This window comes from Onychostruthus taczanowskii, unplaced genomic scaffold (assembly GCF_017590055.1).
Source record: "Onychostruthus taczanowskii isolate IOZ18803 unplaced genomic scaffold, ASM1759005v1 scaffold37, whole genome shotgun sequence".
Lineage (NCBI taxonomy): Eukaryota > Metazoa > Chordata > Aves > Passeriformes > Passeridae > Onychostruthus > Onychostruthus taczanowskii.
In genome coordinates, this window is record NW_024501126.1 from 1,894,886 (window position 1) to 1,915,890 (window position 21,005).

The 21,005-nt window shown below is 40.7% G+C and overlaps 1 protein-coding gene across 2 annotated transcripts in view; it reads left to right on the top strand.

Annotated features, from left to right (window-relative positions):
• ERBB4 (erb-b2 receptor tyrosine kinase 4) overlaps positions 1 to 21,005 on the top strand; it is a 575,852-nt gene that overhangs the window by 418,823 nt on the left and 136,024 nt on the right. The window contains exons 11-16 of one of the 2 annotated variants that reach the window (XM_041411680.1): positions 316 to 406; positions 1,850 to 2,049; positions 10,567 to 10,699; positions 12,672 to 12,765; positions 14,189 to 14,343; positions 20,244 to 20,318. In XM_041411680.1, the coding sequence (XP_041267614.1) occupies positions 316 to 406; positions 1,850 to 2,049; positions 10,567 to 10,699; positions 12,672 to 12,765; positions 14,189 to 14,343; positions 20,244 to 20,318 (748 nt within the window). Of the gene's footprint in view, positions 1 to 315; positions 407 to 1,849; positions 2,050 to 10,566; positions 10,700 to 12,671; positions 12,766 to 14,188; positions 14,344 to 20,080; positions 20,126 to 20,243; positions 20,319 to 21,005 lie in introns of both variants that reach the window. The other variant, XM_041411681.1, reaches the window with a different exon arrangement.

The window sequence follows — 21,005 nt, forward strand, 5'->3', positions numbered from 1 at the left end:
TACCCCTGTGCTTAACTCTGTGTACTGCATTTCAGCCCGGTGTTGAGGCAAAGTCATGGGGAGCCGCCCTCTCTGGTGGTCTGTGCAGCACAACACAGCTTGAACAGAGAGTGAGCAGCCCTCGTCTTGGAAATCAGGACAAGTTCTCCTTCTCTTTTTTGAAGGAGATGGTGGTGAGCAGCCTAAGAGTCTGCAGCTTGCCTTATTTATTTATTTGCCTCAAGCTGGCACTCTTTCCTTTCTAGGCTAAGCCTGTCCTAACTCACATGTGTCTGAAATAATTTGTGTTCACATGTTTGCCTCTTCCTTCTTCAGGGTATTTGAACATACAGTCATGGCCTGAGAATATGACAGACTTCAGGGTGTTTTCTAACTTGGTTACCATTGGTGGGAGAGCTCTCTATAGGTAAGGTGCTTCTCTGTTGGTGGAATAATTTTTTATTAGTTTTCTGTGATTCTTTGTACAGTAGCAGAGAATGCAACATCCTTTGGGAAGGACACTGTAAATTGATATATTTTTTCCTCTGTTACCAAGGTGTTCATTATAAGTATCTTTGCTAATCAGTTGTTTATAATAGGTAACACCTTCTCAACATAATTATTTAAAAAACCAGTTTTGGTTCATGGCTGTAGCTATTATCTCATTGTCTGGAACTTACATTTATGGTTTAAAATATTTTGTGAAGAAACATAGTTTAAAAGGAATGAATAGTAGAACTCTAGCCTCATTACTAGGAGTTTATATAGCTGTGATTAGGCATGCAGGCTCACATGCCCAAACAACAAAGTGGTTTTAAGAAGAGTTAAAAGGTGGAAGGACATTGAAATCACTGAGGCACCTTGAAGGTGAGGTGTTCATGAGCTCTGTAGTGCCATTTTTACCAGAGACGTTTCATGTTTCGGTTTGGAAACTCGGATGGAGAAATTGGTTTGAAGAGAAGAAGTGCTGGGGGAAGCACAAGGAGGTACCTGAGTAATTTATACAGCAATCCCTGAATCCCCACTTTGGAGTTGGAGTAAATCAGATATGGGATTCTCTTGGCATCTTAAACAGCAACCTGAGCAGAATATGAACAGCAGTGAAACCTTGAGGTTGAATTACAGCCCTGCATTCTGTTCCAAGGCAGCAATTTTTATTTGGAACAGCTGGAAAACAATTATCATCATTAAAATACAATAACTTCAAGGATGCCCAGAAACTGGATATTGTCTTCACTAATCTTCAGTCATAAAATATGTGCAGTCATTTTCATGTTGTGCAGACAATCATTTACTGTTCCTTTGATGAAGAAAGGCAATAACCACATCTTACAACCAAAGAAAAATGAAATGTAGAAAGGGGGATGGAAAAAAAATCCATGAAAATAACAATTTTTTTCCTGTATTACTTGAAATGCCATTAATTTGATGCCTGACAGAAGATGTTTTAATACATTTTCCTTAGCTTATCATAGTATTATCATAGTATTAATTCTGTTGAAATAAAAACCTGAATTTTATTCAGTTTTCCTAACAGCACATTATCTCAAAAAAACCTGTTAATGGATGGGATGAAATGAAACTGGTTGAGGAGTTCTGCTGCTTTACTTGGCCTAGTGCTATGAGATCGCAGCTTGTGGTATCTCACTCCTAACAGGACTCATAACTTCCTAACCAATAGAACTGGATGTTGACTCATAAAATATTTGTGTTACCACAAAATAAAAGTTTTCTGAACAATTATCAGTTTTTCCAAAAAGATCATCTTGACACTTATAACTAATTCCAATTGGCAGTTCCCTACCAGATATAATAAGCTGTGCCTTCTGAAGTTAATTCCTATTCTCTCTCACTTTTGTTCTCATCCCAGTGGCCTTTCCTTGCTCATCCTGAAGCAACAAGGCATCACTTCCCTGCAGTTCCAGTCCTTGAAGCAAATCAGTGCTGGCAACATCTACATCACAGACAACAGCAATTTGTGCTACTACCACACTGTCAACTGGACCAGCCTGTTCAGCACCCCCAGCCAGAAGACAGTGATCCACAGGAACAAAAGGGCAGAGAACTGCAGTAAGTGCCTGCTGCTCACTGCCACCAGATCACCTGGGGGCTTGTGCAGCTCCATGGGCATCAGGGGAGCTGTGGTCACTTACAGCATCCAGGGATTTGGCCCAGTCTGAGCAGGAAAATGAAATGTTTTAAGGTGTGGACAAAGGAAAGGGAGCAGAGAGAGAGAGCTGCTTCCTTAACATGATGGGAATGTTCCAGTTTCACAAATATGGATTCCAAATGTTGTCAATGGGGTGTTCATGACTTTACAGCCCTTTCCATATGGTATTAGCATCTTCTGCTTCCCCCACCCTAAGTGGCCCTATCTTAATCCAAAATGGTGCTTTTGGGACTGGTTTAGGTCATTAACTTTTCCCTTTTCATATTTGACCTATCTGATAAAAAATACTACTTCAGGAAAGCTTACATGCCAGTACCTAGGCTGAGATCATAGTACTGAAAAGCCAAAGAAAGCTCTATAGCAGGTAAAATAACTTGTTTGTATAGAAATCAGGCTGCAAATTGCATCAATACAGGCATATTGTAGCAGCAAGGCAGTTCATTTTAAGCATCTGTTAGACTGCTTGTAGGAGAGGAGATTAATTAAATTGCTGTATGGTTAAGTGATATTGCTGATTTTTGTGCTCTGACCAGCCAAAAATGTTTGCTTTGGGTTTTTTCAAGCTGTGGTCCTATTTTTGACTTGCACTTTAGTTCTTTCTTTCTGTTGGTTTGAGGGATTTTTTGTTAGTTGTTTTTTGAGGGATTTTATTTCTGTTTTTTTTTCATCTCCTTTCCCTTTGAAGTGCTGTTCTGCTCTGTTTTGAGAGTGAAAGGCTGTGCTCATATAATGTATAGTGTAAGTGTACCTTCAGTGTTAGGTGAAATACAGCTGGAGCTTTGTCTCTGCTGCTCAGTTACTTTTCTAATTTCTCCTACCATGGCAGAGCCACAGGAAGTACAAAGTCTTGTTTTGTCGATCTCCACGTGGTTTTGGTTGTGTGGCTTTTTAAATTATTATTTTATTAGGCTATTTCTTTACATGCAAGTTAAAAAAGTGAAGGTTAAGAAAATGCTGCTTGCTGTCCCTGCTGGCAGTTTTTACTGTGGCTGTGCCTGAGGGTGTAGGGTTTTTCTTCTGCTCCTACATAGAAAGCAGGCTATAAAAATAGAGTATTTATTGGAAAATAGAAGGATGGCAAATCTGCCCAGGGATGTGGCACTGCTCTTTCCCCTGCAGTGTAACAGGATCACATGGTGAGGAACGACCTAGTTCTGCACTTGTGCTCTCTAACAACTGTGTTTTGTACTGCATGGAGGAACAATTAGCCCTTTTGAGATTTCCCATATGGAATTTTTGGGCTGACAGAACAGAAGAAGGAAGAAGCTCAAAGTTCAAGGTTTTGTTGACCATGAAAGAGATAACAAGGTTATATTCCCAGATCTGAGTAGGTCCCATCTTGCCAGGAGGTAGATGAACTTGTGAACTTTCTGGAGAGCACAGGTTTCCACTCTACCAGATGAAAAACTGCTTACTACGGACAAAAAATCATTCTTTTGGTGCTCTGATGTTTTCTTACATCAGATTGGCTCTAGCTGTCTGATTATCAAGCAATATTTAATGAAAAGAACAATCAACTTTCCTTCATTCCCAGACATTTAATATAAAAAGAAACTAAGCAGTAATAAGGTGGAACACAAGCCTCATGTTTCATACAGTAATAATTCCTCTTTGCTTCAAGATTTCTGTAACTTCCCTCCTCTGTAACATGTTAGGAGACAATGGGAAGTCACTCAGGTGAATTTTGTAAGGTGTTTTTACCCTTCATGGAGCAGTGTCCCAGTTGTTTCACTGTTTTTGAGAGCTTTGGGACGCAACAATTGAGCACAGCAGTTTGGAACATAATCTTGCATTAGTTGTCAGGGCTCCTTTGTCAAATACCTCTTTGCCCTTTCCTGGGATCACTCAGTTTGAATCCCTTTGAAGCTGGCACAGCTACTGAAAGATGGCCTTCCACAGCAAATGGAAACGGGGATGTGCTGTCACATCATCCTCTCACATGGAATGTCTTGGCACTACATTTGCACACAAAGAGAAAATGTAAACTTTGTTTCACTTCTAGCTTGGTGAGGATTTGTTATAATAGAGACTTACCATTTTCCAGGAAGAAAAATACTCCTAAAGACATCTTTTGAGATTTAACACTGTGGGAATCTTAAAGAGGAAAGCATAACTCATTTGTTTCCTTTTTAAGCAGTCACAAAGTAAGCTCCAGTACCAAAGGGCTGGTTTTAAAAATGGACTCTGACCTGTGTTCATTAAATGGACAGTGCATAATGAACACAGGCCAGGGGTCAAGTGACTTCAACTGGGAGGCAGTGAAGTCCTAACAGGAGCAGTGGCTTCTTCTCTCCAGTTGGGAGGCAGTGCAATCCCAACAGGAACAGTGGCTTTTTCTCTCCAGTTGGGAGGCAGTGCAGTCCTAACAGGAGCACTGGTTTCCTCTCTTTGCACATCCGTGTGAGTGAATTGATTCATGTTTTATGGCCTTTTGAGAGCCAGCATTAGCTGAGAAGAGCTTTGCTGCTGTTTCAGCTCTGCCTATCAGCTAGCACCTCTCTGGGGTTTAATGGGTTCTGCTGCAAGTTGGGTGTCTCCCTAAACTCTGCAGGATCACTTGGGTAAGGCAGCACTGGCCCATGGACCAGATGCAATTCTCCAGCACCCTTTGGGGCATCTGAGGGTATTGAGTATTTCATCAGTAAATTTGCAGATGACACTAAGCTGGGAGTGTGTGTCCATCTGCTGGAGGGTAGGAGGGCTCTGCAGAGAGACCTGGAATGGTTGGATGGATGGGCAGTCTAGTAAGATGAAGTTTAACAATCCAAGTGCTGAGTCCTGAATTTTGGCTACAATAACCCCTGCAATGCTCTAGGCTGGGGACAGAGTGGCTGGACAGTGCCCAGGCAGAAAGGGACCCGGGGGCACTGGTGACAGCCACTGAACATGAGCCAGCAGTGTGCCCTGGTGGCCAAGAGGGCCAAGGGCTCCTGGCCTGGATCAGGAATGGTGTGGCCAGCAGGAGCAGGGAGGCAGGGAGGTCATTCTGCCCCTGTACTCGGCCCTGGTGAGGGCACACCTGGAGTGCTGTGTCTATTAGGAATGGCTGAGGGAGGGTGTTCAGCCTGGAGAAAAGGGGTGCCCTTATCACTCTCTACAGCTCCCTGAAAGGTGGCTGTGCTCAGCTGGGGTCGGTCTCTTTCTCTGGGCAGCACTGACAGAACCAGAGGACACAGTCTCAAGCTGCACCAAGGGAAATAAAGGATGGATAGCAGGAAAAAGTTTTTTACAGAAAGGGTGATAAAATTCTGGTATGGCCTGCCTGGGGAGGTGGTGGAGTCACCATCCCTGGGTGTGTTTAAAAAAACCCCTGGATGTGGTACTGGGTGCCAGGGTTTATTTGAGGTGTTGGGGCTGGGTTGGACTCGATGATCTTGGAGATGTCTTCCAACCTGGTCATTCTGTGAATCTGTCATTTCCAGGATAGGCCAACAGACTGGGGTTTAGGAGAGTTTTCCCTGCACCTTCCACTGCCCAATGGTGTGGGGTCGAGAGCAAGCCTTCAGGGTTTCCATTTCTGCCTTTCCCTTATTTTGCCTGTTCTGGACACTGATTCTGCAGATGTTTGGGCACATACCCACATCTCTTGAGTGCCAAATGAGCCTCACCAGAATAGAGAAGGAGGTGTGTAAGTAAATATTTGGAGGATCAGAATCTATGCTGTGTGGCAGAAATACTGTTTGCTTTTATGGTAACCAGCAGGGTGTGCCTTGTTAATAAAAATATCCACCAAAGTTGTTTTTTCACATGGCTTTCATTCAAGAAACCAGTCTAAAAAATGTTAGTTATTCCAGCTACTTGCAGGTATTTATTATTACTTTGTTGTGTATTTTGAGCCACTATTAGCTTGGAGTTTTTTCCTTTCTGCCCAGTTATAGTTAATGGCTTAAAGCAAATTACAGCAACCTTTTTCTATCAATGTGTAGCTTTTCTGAAATCTCATGTAAGAGCTCCCAAGATCTTCTAGCCACCAGTGTGTTTAAGTTACTTTTATGACCTGTCACAAGGTGATGCTATCTTTTCTATACCATTTAATGCTGTGTGTTCAGCTGACTCTGCATCAGTGAGGAAATACCCAGAAGTTACAGGGGGAGTAAAATTTTTGTGGAAAAGTTTGGTCTGTGTTAGTGCTTCATCTTTGAGATAATACTGGCATGATAGAGTTTGGGAAAACTCTGATATATATATATATATATATATATATATATGAATATAAGAATTTTTTTCTCAATGAAGAAGACAAAGACAACAGACTTCAGCCAGTGGAAAATGCTACATTTTTCAGCATGCAAAATATACTTTATATTCCACATACCCTCAATTATTTAATTTTACTCTTTACACCACTTCTTAACTATGTTAAAACAGTTCCCAAATCTTTTACTGCCTCCAAGATGACTTTTTAAAAATAGATTAAAAACCTAGGCAGACTTCTGTTTTTTGTAGAATTCTGAAAATACAGGAGCAAAATATATTTGTGTGTTTTTAATTAAAAAAAATGAAATCCATAATCCCTCGGGATATTCTAGTGCTTTGTATCTTCTTTTTGAGATGGTGCCATGCAGGGCCAGAAAGGGGGTGTACATGGAAGGGATGTGATCTCTCCCTTCTCCACTTCCCTAGAAGTGTCAGTGTCCAAGCTCATGTGCACAGAGAATTGAGCAAATCACCAAGGAAGGGGTAGATAGATTTTACCTTTGCTCCATGCTGAAGTGAAAAGTCTGCCTCTTTTTTTCCAGCATGTTTTTTGGTTTTTTTTTTTAATGGAACAGTCAGTGATGAGTCATGTGAAATATGAGTGCACACAAAATAAATTCAGAAAAAATGTTCTTTTCTCCAAAGTTGCTTGAACAATTCTCTCAGCTTTAGTGACACCTGCAGTGTAAGGTGAAACCCTTCTAGGCAAAGGTTGTTAGAGATGTGATTATTATGAATTATATCAATCTAGCCACCAATTAACAACTTGAATAAATTATTACATTCATTATCAGGCATGATGTAAAGCTAATTGAAGTCTGCAGGAGTTTTCCTATTCAGTTTATGGAGCTTTGGATCAGGCCCAGAAGCATACAGCCAAATAAAAATAATTTTTCTTTTTTTAGTAGGTAATTTTCTTGTGTTCTGTTTAGGTCGAGGAAAAACATTGAACCTTTCTGCTCCTAACCTGTGTGGCCCCATTAATAAAGAATGAGCCCTTCTTCTAAAACCCCGGACAAAATCCAGTTTCTGTCAAGAACATTGTTGTTATTTCCTTCCACATAAGGCCATGTGATGTGCTGGAGCTGCAGAACATGCTCAGCCCATGGAATTGCCAAATAATGTGTCAAAAATTGAAATGTTTTTTTAGCTATTCCCACAATTAAAGAAGAGAAAGGCAAGAGAAATGAGTTTTTATAAGTTGTCAAAACAACCACTCCCTTCTTGCCAAGATTCTTTTATGAAAACATTTCAGGAGGAAATCATAATTTTTTTGTTTCTGTTGCTTTTTTCATAAGACTACAGGCACTGTGTTGGCTACATTTCAGTGGGGTAATCATCATTTTCTTTATTGAAATGTTCTCTTTTTATTTGTATACAGTTACTCACTGGATTTTCTGAGCTATCTTGTAATAATATCCTATGTTAGTTGGACAAGTATTTTAGTGAAATACTCTGTGCAAATAAATTCTGATCCCAGAGTAGTTTGAAGGGTGAGAAAAATGAAAAGAAAGGAAATCACTAGTAGTAAATCACAATTTCAAGTTACAAAGAAGGTGAGAAAGCCAACAGGGAACTGCCTTTCTGTGATGAGTGTGGAAAAACAAAATAAGAAGAGCTAGCAAAATTCTTAAAATTAAAAATGAGAAATAAAGGGATCTCCAAACCAGGTGAAGTTTTTCTTTGTTGCGTGACAAAGATTTAAAATGAGTGATTGATTAGAAAACAAAAAACATATGAAACTATATAAAAAAGTTTGTTTAATTGTAACTAGGATAGTTTCTGGCTTTGCGGGTTTTCTTTTTGTTTTTATTTGCAGGTTCAGGCAGTGGCAGCATAGTGGAACTACTGACATCTGATAATTATTATAAAAATGTTACTATGCTTAAAAGGAAGTCAGGTGAGGACAGTGATGAGAAGCTGAATTTCGTGTCTCTGCTCCTCCTGGCTGTGCTGGTCTGGCTCCTTTGACTGCAGCAGCAGAGCTCAGGGAAGGAAGACAAAGCATCTCTCTGAAATGGCCTCCTGAGCCCCTCTTGCTGTGCTGGAATCTGTGATAATTAATACACTTTAAAGCATACTGAGCACCTGCAATGACTCCTAAATGAAATAACTTTGTGTTTGATGTTCCTGATTTGAGCTTTGAGAAAAAAGAAAAACCAAAAATATACTTCTGAATACCTTTTGGATGTTGGCATTAAAAATCATATGTGATAGAGAAAGGAAAAAAAAACTAAATCCAGCCTTGATAAAACATATTCAGGCTTCTCATGCCTGAGGTTATTTGTGGTGTATTGAGTAAGGAAGTATTGGAGAGGGTGGTAGAACTCAAGCAGCACACATCCTTTTCATTTATGATTCCTCTCAAGTTGTTTCCAATGGTGTACAAAGCAAACAAGTGTCTGTATTGTTGCCATCACTGATATTTCAGGTCCTTGCTGGGTTTAATTTACTCAGTCCAGTATGTAATCCATTCGTGTAAAACACTGCACTGTGCAAAAATAAATTCAAATTAATTGTCCTTTCACATGCCAGGGTTAGGTTGAAAGTGCACCCAGATTTCCTTCAGATACTGGAGAGATAATGTGTTCCTTTTGCTTTTTGCTCATTTTCTCCATCTTCTCATCATCTAGATAGTCACCTAGGGATAGATAGGGAATTATTTATATAAAATAAAAATACAGACTTACATTGTTTTAAACTAACTTTCCCTCTAACCCTTAGCTCATTGTGTATTTTTGTGTGGGCTTGAGTGTTTTAGTATAAAGGCTCTTTGGCTCTTCAGGTGCTTTTGCAGTAAACAATTTTAAAATCACAATTAATGGTGTCTTTGCTTCAGTTATTTCCTCACTGTCCATAAGTTTTATTTCAGTGAGTCCTCAATTCATAAGTAGCATTTTATATTTTAGTTCAATAGAACTTCAGTGGATTCAGACAGTTGATTTTTTGAATCCTTTAAATTTTTGGCATTTACCATGTCATGTGTCAGGGAATTTTACAGGTTGATCTTTATTTTCTACAAAGAAAAATCTCAGATTTTAACCCTATTGGATTCCTGTCTCTTTGAATGCCCATGAGGGACTGGGAAGAAGCAGTGAACAATTGTTTCATGCTTGCTTACCTCCTCCTTGCCATTCAGGATTTTAGAAACTTTAATCATGTCCTTCTTCCCCCACCTCTCTGGTTATTCCTGGTTTAGAAGCCCTTCTCTGGTTTTGATCATCCTTGCAGCACTCTCTTAAATCTTTTTCCTGCTCAGTTTTTTCTGAAAGGAGCAGACCAGGAGAGTGCACAATATCCAGCTGAATGCTCTGTGTATTTGTGTTGTGGCACAATGGTGATTTGCTTTTTTCTGTCCTGTGATTTGTGGAAAAAACTTTATATAAAAAAACTTGTGAAGTAGGTGTGTATTTTTATTTAGTGCTGCCTGCATGCAGGATAGTTCTTTAAAGAACATGGGTGCTCCCTGGGAGTCTAGTTTCTTTTTTTGTCTCTTAATTTGCTGTCTATGTGTTAAGTTTTGCAATAGGTTTGTATTTATTTATATTATATAGTTTATATTTATATTATTTTATATATACACTATCTATTTATATCTTATATAAAATATAAATTAATAGATATAATTAGATATACATACATTATTATAAATAAATATTATTTTATAAATAGTTTATATAGAATAAATATATAAATATACTCTATATATTATTTTTATAGAAATGCAATATAAATTTATATTTAATTAATATTATTATATATTTATTTTTCTAATTTCATGTTACAATTTATTCTTCTCAATTCTTGTACAGAGAGAGCTCTTTGGTGGTTTGTTTCTTGTAGTTTTAGTTTTGGTTTCCTTCTTGTTGTTTCAGTTTTGATTTGCTTCTTGTTTCAAGCTCTAAGGGGTTCTTCTTATCTTCTTCTAGTTTGGAAGTTCACATCATTTTTATTTTGTTTGAGGTAGTTTTGTAAGTTATGAGTTTTTCATGAGTGCAGTAAATTAATTAGACTCTGCAAATGAAACAATTCCAAACAGCACACTTCACCTAAATGTGCAACGGATTTGTAACCAAAGTGAGTTCTGAGCTTGGTGTCTCACCCATTCCTGGGGAATGTGGACGCCCCGGTTACGTTTCCAGCGCTCGGTGCGGCCGGGATGTTTTCCCCTGGGTTTGGGGGGGCTGTGTGCATTCCTGACAGCAGCCCTGTCTCTGCAGCTGCTGATGGCATGGTGTGCAACGAGCTGTGCTCCAGCGATGGCTGCTGGGGGCCAGGGCCAGACCAGTGCCTGTCCTGCAAGCGCTTCATCCGGGGCAGGACCTGCATCGACTCCTGCAACCTCTACGACGGGTAAGACACTCCCCTTGGCTTCTCCCCACAGCTGCTAGTTAGCATTGCTGAGGACTTCAGTGAGCAAGTCATTTGGGTTTGCATTAATCAGTATCTGGCCCACTGCCAGTATTACTGATTTGGGGTGAAACGTGTCATGGGGTAAGATTTAAGGATTTTTAAATCTGAATTGTGTGGAACACTTTCCCTGGTATGCCACTGACTTAAGTTTTCATGCACATCATCACCTTGCACCTTTTGCATTGCTGGTAACATGAATAGTTTGATTAAGGTGAAAAGTTACCAAAAAATCCTAATTTTTCCCTACTTGATATCCTTTTTCAGAACCATACAATTATATTCTTTCAGATAAGTTGGATTGAGGCATCTGATAAAGAAATTCCCTGAATAAGGACCCCAAAGTAGAAAAACTCACTCTCTTTTTCATAATGCACTGTGTAATTGCACACACAAATATAAATCTAAAAACCCAACAGGAGTTTTTTCCTCTTTTCATTTTGCTTCTTATACTGGGGGAACACCTCCACAGCACAAGGTAGTTGAATCTGCCTTATGAGAGAAAAATGAGCTCCCACAAATGCATGGAAATATTCTAACTCTTCCACCTGGAGAAGGCTTGCAAAAAATACTTTGTTAGAGCACAGTTCTATGTACTTAAAACTTCCCCTTCTCTCCTCCCCCTTCACTTGCCAATAAGGAGAGTTGCAGACCCCAGTTGTGGTGTCAGTGCACTGGAATAAGTTGATCCCCCTTGATGTCTTTTGCTGCCATGGAGCATGTCATGGAGCATGAGGAGACTCAATCAGTATGTTCTGTTTTACTCATTATCCATCGGTGAATGGCATTGACACTTTCCACAGGCTCAGTTCTGTCCTAAATATGTGAAAATATTTATAACCTGGGCTGGGGGAGAACTTTTTGTTTGTGGGAGAGCTCTGCATGTTGATGTTGTAGGGCAGCAACAGTTCTTCAGCCAAGGTCTAGCTATGTTTGACATCTCTTTTAGTCCTCAGCAGGAAAAATACACTCCCAGAGCCAGGGAAGGGTGAGCTCAAGTGAGGTTTTCCTCAGCTCCATCCTGATGTCCTCAGCAGATCTCAATGTCTGTAGAGTAATGGAGGGTGAGCAGTGACCACCTGAGCTCAGAACCTTTACCTGGATGCTTCTGGAGCCCCCTAAAATGAGTGTGCAGCACATCTGTAACTGGTTCATGCAAATATTGTAATTGGTTAATGCAGCAAGATGGGATCCCCCTGCAAAGCTTGGCCTCGTCCACTCTGAGCCTGCTACAAAGATTCAGTCTGCCTTTAGTGGGGGAGAAGCAACTTGCTCAGATGTGAATTTGTCTTGGCCTAGAAGAAGGTGGGATGGATTGTGTTGGGAAAGTGCTGGAGGTTTGTGGTGAGGGGTAACTGGCAACTGAAATGTTTGAAGGAAGAAATTCAACCTGCCATCACTACGTTTTTCCCCCCCCCCCTTAAAAGTGGTTAATAAAAAAAAAGTCACTTGAGTGGTGGTTTCTTGTGGATCCATTAAATAAATCAGTAAAAGGATTTGTTTTGACATTTTATAGATTGAGACCTCAGTCTAGAATTATTGCCGAAAACATTATGAGCCTTTTGGAGAACTGTCTTTAAAACATGTGCTAAGAGACCTACCTGAAACAAGGGCAGCTGTCATCAGTGCTCACATGTGGCTAGTGGCTTCCTGAATCTGAGCCACAATCCTGTAGGTGAAAATCAAGAAGCCACCAGTTTTGTCCTGTTAATGAAGTCTGTATTTCCAAATGAGAGAAAGGCCCTCACTATAGTTTTATAGTGGTGAGGAAGGTGTCTCTGCTTCACGTGGCTGTGGACGAGTTGGTGGCTGTGACACCTGAGATCAATTCCATCAGGTGAAGACCCAGCCAGGTGAGCTCAGTTTTGGCCTGGAGTCAGATTTCTCCTAACCTGCCTGCAAAATATTTCCTCAGGGAATTCCGAGAGTTTGCAAACGGCTCTGTGTGTGTGGAGTGTGATCCCCAGTGTGAGAAGATGGAGGAAAACATGATCACCTGCTACGGGCCGGTAAGGACACAGCCTGTCGTGTTGTAGGGTTTGGTCTGCTTGGTTTGTTATGGCTCAGGGTAACCTGCAAAAATGTGCTGAAGGATAAAAAAAAATTAGTGAAACAAAAGCAGAAAACACACATATTCTGCGTGTAGGGAGGGAATGCTGCTTGTGCTAAATTGGTGCTGAGATCTACCTTGGATCTGCCTCCTTAAGAAAGTGATTTAAAAAGTTGTCCTTTTCTTTCCTGAGTTGTCTTGATGCTTTAGTGGTACAGATGCATGCAATTTTTACAGACAGATAGCATGCATTTGGGGTTTGAGTGCCCTCTTTTATCCCTATTTTCATTCTTTATACACCACTCCCCTTCCCAAAAAAAAACCCAAAACAACAGTGGAGGAATTTGTCTGTGTCTCTCAGTTTGGACAATATGCTGGGAGGTTTTTTGTACTTAAGTTCTTTTGATAAATAACATTTTCCATGCATCCTAAATGATGGGTAACTCTTTCTCATCTTTATAATGGCCAGTAACTTGTCTTTCAAAGATTATTGCTCATTTGGGAGATAGAAATTGTCTCTTCTAGTTTTTTGTGTATTGCCAAGATTAAAAGTCACAAGTATACTGGAAATGAGGAGTTGTATTTTAGGCTCTTCATAATTGAGAAAATATAGCCTGTAATTTATTTCTTTATTTCTGTGACTTACTGAATGGAAAAAAGAAAGGCATCATAATTTTTTTAAAATACTGTGTTTTTCTGTAATACAGCCATAAGACAAGAAGCTAATGTTTCAAGTGTTCAGTCCATCAGAAATTTGGATTTGTAGCAGGGCTTATGGACATAAAATCCTAGGCCAATGCTCAACCTGATTTAGTTATACACTGGCTTATCATCACGCCTTTAAAATTTTACTTTTACATTGTCCAGGAGTTTTGGTTTGTTGGTCTTAACAATTTGGTCTTCATGTGCATTAAGAAGGAGACCTTGTAATCATTTATCTTGTAGGATGAAGGACCTTGTAGTCCTTCATTCTTGCTGTGACCAGATGCCATGTGCAGAATGCTTGTGGAAAATAGTTTTGAGGTGCAGAGGCAGGAGATCCCACTGAAGAACTTTGCAAAGCTGCTTCAGTATTGAATAGTGTAGCAGAAAGTTTCTCAGCATTAAAGTGAGCACTGACTTCACTGTATTAAGCACACCAATAATATTAAGAAGCCTATCTAGAGGCTGGTATTTAGTCTTGCACTCTACGGAAGAAGCTAATGGCCAAAAGCACCAGGAATTATCTGTCTGAGAGGCTGGAGCCGTGCAGATAATTCACTGATCCTGGGGAAGAGAAGCTGCTGCAGGAGTTGCTGGGTGTGTGCCAGTGCAACCCTAGTGCAGCAGGAAAGGACAGAGTAACTTCAATGCACTGCATTTCTTTCTTCCACATTCTCCAGGGACCTGACCACTGCACAAAGTGTTTCCATTTTAAGGATGGTCCAAATTGTGTGGAAAAATGCCCTGATGGCTTGCAGGGGGCCAACAGCTTCATTTTCAAGTACGCCGATGAGGATCGGGAGTGCCATCCCTGTCATCCCAACTGCACCCAAGGGTGAGTGCAAGCTCTGCAGGGATCCCTCCAATCCTAGCACAGGGGGCTTTATAGCTAGTTTGGCTTAGTAAAGCACTTGTCCCACTCCTGAAAAGAGAGTGTGCAGTAGGAATTTAACCTTTGATTTTCAGGTCTCTCATGACATTCAGGTTTTAGTCGTGAATGCCCAGCAGTTTATCACAAAAAAACACTTTTGAAGACCACAGAGAAGAACTTTCCACAGCAATGCTCTCAGCTTTCCTTTTACACTGGTTTGTAGCAAATACTGCGCTTTCACTTAATTTTAGGCCTGTAAAATGACTTTTTTTACTATTTTCTCCTTGACAGAGTCTCTACTACTTGGCTAAGCCAGCAGCACTACTGTGAGACAAAAGTGTTACTGCTCTCCTTTCCCTACAGGGACTGATGCACAGAGTTTGAAACCAGACTTTGTACAGGAGCCTGACCATCAGTTTTTGAAGTCCTGTTAAAGTGCCCAGAATAATTTATTACACTTGGAATTTGTTACACTTGGAATAATACAGCCCATGGATGTGAGCCAGAATTAAGAACCTGTACAGCACAACAGCAATAGTCACACGCACACCTATAGTTTTGCACAGGCCATGTAAGTTATTACTGCCTTTTCCATGGGGCAGTTCAGAGTGTCCAGCTTACAAGGAGAGGAAGAGGCAGCAATGGGAAAAGAGAAAACATCAGCCAGTGAAATAATCTTCAACAAGAGGCTCTTATTGTTTAGCAGCTAAAATTAAACCAGTAAATTATTCAATGTAATCTTGATGTCAACAGCTGTTGCCATTCGAAATGAGACCTTTTGCTGGTTTTGCAAATCTAATTACAATAGAGCCATTAGGGAAATGAGAAGGAGATCACAGAGACACAGCCAGGATCTGTTACAGATTTGTCTGCCCCACCCCAGACCCTTTAAATCAGTTATGTAATAAGAAAAACACTGCTACTGTGGAAGAAGAGGGTGAGAAGAAATGATGTTAAAAGACAAGCTCACTCCAGGAGCTCTGGTCCTGGCCTTCGTAGATGGAGAAGGTGCCAATGCTGATCTAATGTGACAAAGCCACGGATGTGTGATGGATTTACTGTCTGCCCAGCATAGCAAGGGCCTTGCAGCTCTCCTGGCCTCCAGTGAGCAACATATGATCCTATTCCCTCCTCTTCCCTGAGGAGTTCTAACTGACCCAGCTGTTTCTAGTGTTTGTGACCCAACTGTGTTTCTCCTATACCTGGAAGGGAGCAGAAGGTTTTCCATGCCTTTCCACTTCTCCATAGGCATTCGTATTTTACAAGTGGTTGTTTATTTTCATCTGCCTGGATTGAGAAGGAAGGTTTTTATGTCTTGTGCTGAAAATGTGACATTCTAGGTCAAGCACAAATATTAAGGGCATTAGGCAGTTCTAGCTGACTTTGGCAGTCCTCATTGGCAACTGTTGCTGACACTGGGTTCCCTTATGCCAGCTGATGTTGTCCTTTTAATCCTTAGATTTCTGGTTTTCCCCCTTTTTTATTTTGTCCTTCTGATTAGGTGAAAGAATGTCCCACAGTGTGCCCAGAAAAAGGACCAGGTAAAGGGCTAAAGGTCTGTCCCCCAGTTACGTACACAAAGCCCATGATGTTCCCATCTCCCAGATGAGGAACTATTCCTTTTCCATGACACTAATTTCCCTGTGGAAATCTTTGTCTTCTTATTAAAAAGTTGATGTGTCTATTCTTAGGTATTTTTTTATCCCTTAGAAAAACAATGTTCTCTTCCCCCCACGTCGGAGTAAGCATGGCTTACTATTTTTTAGTGTTCTTAGAGACTTTGTGGCGTGTGATTGTGTTACTGAAGGTATTTATGACTGGCCAAGATGTTTAGGGTTTGCAGGTTGTCCATCTTCTTGCCAACATTGTCAGGGCCTGAATATGCCCACAGAGAGAAGGGAAATCAGTTACTCTCTCCTTTCCTCCTTCAAGGCTGAGTTCTCTGGTTTCATACCCTTCCTTTAGAAAGTAGTATTTAAATTCCCCTTCATCATGATTCTTCACTGAAATAGGTTGTGGAGAGAAAACAGCTTGCAGTTTGGCTCTTGGCTCAAAGGTAGAGAGAAAACTTAATTCTGCTTCATCCTCCACATCTGTTCTCCTGGCTGCCAGATCAAGTGCTGGAATTAGACCAGTGCCCTCTCAGTACAGCTGGGATACCCATCCAGAAGGGCTGAGCTGCTGCAGAGCAATGCTTCCCAGTATGGTATTATCTCGTTCCTGCAGTGCTGCTTGATAAAATAGGTTATTAGTTCTCACATGATGTGTCCAGTCATCCCCACCAGTTGTCACCAAGGAAGGACCTGTCCTACCTCTGTTTCCTGTGTTTTGCCACAACTTCCATCTTGGCATTTGCAGAGGACTGCTTTAGTGAGGTTTGCTAGCACCATTCTCCTCCCTTATTTAAGTGTAATGACTGTTTCTCTTAATAGGTGTGTAATTATCCAGCCCTGTTAACGATCTTGCTTTGGCCAGAAGGACTGTCAGACAGTGACTTCCTTGGGTGCAACAACTGTGCTCTTGTCCTTGTATCCCTGTGATAAGTATCAGCTACTTGCAGCCAGCTTGGAGCAGATCTGAGGCATGTGGGACAGCTATCCCACTTAATTCAAGAGAGTTGGAAAGCATTTGGCACCTCTTCTTGCAGAGCCAGCCAAAACTGATGAAGGATACAGGAATAAAACACTAATAAAACACTAATTACACAATAGCAAGTGACAGCCTGCTTCCTTGCTGGGCAGGACACAAATGGGAGATCTCACTGGACACTTCCCCTCATCATACAAATGTTTTGTCACACAGCTTTTTGAAGGGAGGCCATTGCTCCTCACCAAAATGCTCTTTTCCTTCTAAGCCATGACGAGAGAAGTCAGGGGAGCTCCAGCAACAGTGTGTGGTCCTGAAAGGATTTGAGGGCAGAAGCACTGTGTTGTCTCTAAAGTTTAGGTGTATTTTTAGGAATGAAAGTTTGAATTCCAGATGAGAGAATGTTGCAAACACATTCTGGATAAGAAAAACTGTACTCTTTCATTTTGCGAAGTTTTCTCCTAGCCCCCACTCCAGTTCAACTTTGTTCCTTTCGCCTGTTAGCTCAGTAGCCCTTGGGTAGAGTTGTCTGACTTTATCCATACCAACAGTGACCACAAAAAGGGTTTTCTCCTGCCCAGAGATAATCCACTTACACCATTGTAAAATCAGTCTTTTTTGTTTCCAGTGACCAAGATTTTTGAGAATTCATCTGGCTTTGCTACCCCATATCTGTGCAGTTGAAACCCCACCTTTCAATCTTAAAGAAGGTTGATAAATGACAATATTTCTGGATTGTTCCTGGAAAAAAATATAGTTGTTACTGCAATTTTCAAAACCCCAAATTTCCTTTCAGAGGATGATTATCTATTAAGCTAGGATGAGCTCCAAGTGTAATTTTCTGGATAAGCTGTTTTGAACTTTTGTAAGGTTCTGAATATATCATTAATGAATTGGCATGTCTCAATTAACCAGTTCATTTTACAGAGCCAACTTGGAAAAGAAAATATCATCCAGACTCCAAACAGAAGGAACACTGGGTGTGAACAGCATGATGTATGATTGTATCAGGCTTATATGGGTCAAAAAGCCTGAAATGAAGGGAGTTCCCTCCTGGGGAAAAATACCTGATGACTTGGTGGTACAAAATACCCTGTGAATAAATATTGCCATGACTCACACAGTGTTGTACTTCCCTGCGTGTAGCCAGGACAGCCACTCGGGGAGGAAACTGGGAACTGCCTAACTAGGAGTCATGGAATTACACCTGGACAGAGTTTTCTCTTTGGGGAAGTCAAGTCCACTGAAGAAGATTACAGTTTGAAATAAAAATCAATGATACTTCAACTTGCACTGGGTGAGGTCCAGCAGTACCAGTTTGGATTCAGTCCTGTTCTCCAAATGAACATGTGAAGTGACTCCGAGACTACAGGCTCTTGATGTCAGTCTGCCGGTTCTCTAAACCAGTAGCAGGCTCTCAGACCTCGAATTTGAAGATGCCCTTCTTTTTATTTACAGCAAGAGTCTAAGCTCAGCTTTTTTTAGCATGGTAGGAAGTGGACAATCTGAGCAATTCTTCAGCTTTCTTCATTGCTGAGCTTGTTTTTTCCAAATTGCTGAGAATGCCATGAAAGGAAGAAACATTGGATGTGTTTGAGATGGGTTAGAATTCAGACAGTCCTGAATTCTCAAGTGCTGATGCTCAGGACAGCTGAAATTCCAAGAGCTCTCTCTATTAAGTTTTTGAACTGTGTTTAAATCAACCCTTACATTTATGCATTATCTGGATATTTAATGCATCTTTTTTATGTCTGCACGTATGCTGGAGGAAGCAATCATTGAGGAAATCCTTGCAGTTTGTATTTGCATGTCAGAGTAAATGTCTTATGTAAAAATAAGAATTCAAGTAAACAAACATGGGGTGAGGTTTACTTGGTCTCCTCTCCCTGATGAGCAGGTACAGGGAAATTGAATTCATTTTATAACAGCAGAGTGATACTAATTTAAATGCAGCAAAAGCTGAGGAGTGGCAAGTGATGGTGAAGCAGAAAGAAGATCTCATGGGAGCTTATTTGAACTCTCAGATTTTTTGGCATGCATATCCTTCCATCAAAGCCAATCTGAAAAACAGCAAACTTTAAAAGCGTTGGGGATCACACCTTAAATTTAAAATGCCTCAACAGAAATAAGTTGCAGTCTATGGATGTGTCAGATCACCTCTGCTGCCTGTAGTGGATGTACAGCCAAAGGGCCTGTTAATAAAATGGCTCTAAGATCTTGTTAAAGAGATGAAATAAATGGTTTGGTTTTCTTAAATGTTGAGGGCCAGGTACTCCCCATGGCTAGAATGCCTAGCTGGGTGTGCAGCACTGAAGGGGGTCAGGTGGTTTTAACCCCTAAAAGCTCAGCTTTAGGTCTCTGAGAATCCTGACTGCCTTGTAAATATATATTGACTTGATGTTTGAATGCAGGGGGCCAGGAAAGCAGTCCTGCTCTTCATGGGGGCAAGGGAAATCCACACATGTTCTGCAAACTCTTTTCCATGGCTGTGCTTTAGTGGTGCTGCATTTAGTGATTCTTTGCATTCCCAATGCCTGCTGATTGTGCAGGTGGAGGACTTTTGGCAGCATCTAAGGAAAGCAGAATAAAATGTCTGAATCAGCAGACACCATTTTGCTGTGGTTTTTGTTGCTGGAAGTTGATCCTTGAGCTTCCCTGTTAAAAAAAAAAAAGGATTTTCAGCTTCCAAAATATTTCTTCAGTTACCCTGGCTGGGAGCTTAGAACAAAACAAACAATTGCATCAATTACAGAAAGAAAAGCAAGTTCTGGATTGTGCTCCTGGAAATCTCGACTTGTAAATGAACAGCTTTTGTGCAGTAATCACTGGTTTGATGACTCATAAAAACACACAGGAAAAGAGCCCTGTTGTCAGGACTCCCACGTACACAGGTGAAACCTGCCTTAAGTGTTGTTTGAGCCAAGATATGGCCTGCCTTGGAATGCTGTTGCTATTATTGTTCCTCTTGTCACAAGCTATAATTTTTGTGACATAGGTCTCTCTTAAGCAAGAGAAGAGCTAGAATTAAGAACACAGAGGGGCTTCCTGCTCGTTGGGTGTGTAAATAACAGCTGTCTCTCTTTCTCTCCCTGTTTCCACTTTGGATTTGCTGCAGGTGCATAGGGCCACACCTGGAGGACTGCATTGGGCTGATGGATAGGTACTGGCTGGGTGCTGGCTGCCTGTGTGTCTCCATCCTGCACGTGTGGACAAGGGCGCATGCGTGTGCATGTCCTGGGGCGTGGCAATGACGTGGTTTGTTCTGTAATTGCCTGCAGGTGTAGAGGCCCAGCTAGTCATGACTGCATTTTCTATCCATGGACACGGCAGTCCACTCTGCCACAGCACGCTAGGTAACATCCCCACCCCATCCTTCACACCTGCCTGCCACTGGAATGTCATAGCAGCCAGTTTGAACACACACCCACCTTGTATTCTGGGAGATCTGCCTCTCTACATCCAAATTTGCTTTTTGTTTGAAAGCCAATTAAATATTCTGCTCATTTAGGCTGATTTTTAGAATTGTTTTTATTTTTAGCTTAAATCAATAAGGATTAAATTCTGAAATTTCCTTTAAGTATTCATATTTCCAGATAAAATTTTATTAGATGGTAAAAATTCTGGTAAAATTGGAATGCACTTATTTTCTTTTTATTGGGTTTTTTGTTGTTGTTTTTTGCTCAAGACAAAATCTTGAGCAAATGAGTCTCTTTCTTCCATATGCCTTCCCTGGAAAAAGTAAATGTTATAGCAAAACAAAATTTCTTCTTTACTTCACATAAAACTATTATTTGTTTTTTTTTTTCATTTTCTGTTTAAAAGAAAAATTGTAACCTTGCAGCAGTTTTATTTTTCTGTAATGACAATTGAAACAAATTAATGTAGGCTTTATTCTGCATTCTTTTTCATGAAAGCCCTTCATTGCCATAGAGTTTGTTCATTCTTAAATTCAAACTGGTTTATATGACTTCTAGGCTTTGGGATTACTCTCCTGAGCTAAGACTAGATGAAAAACGTATAAATTCAATCAAACCCACCTC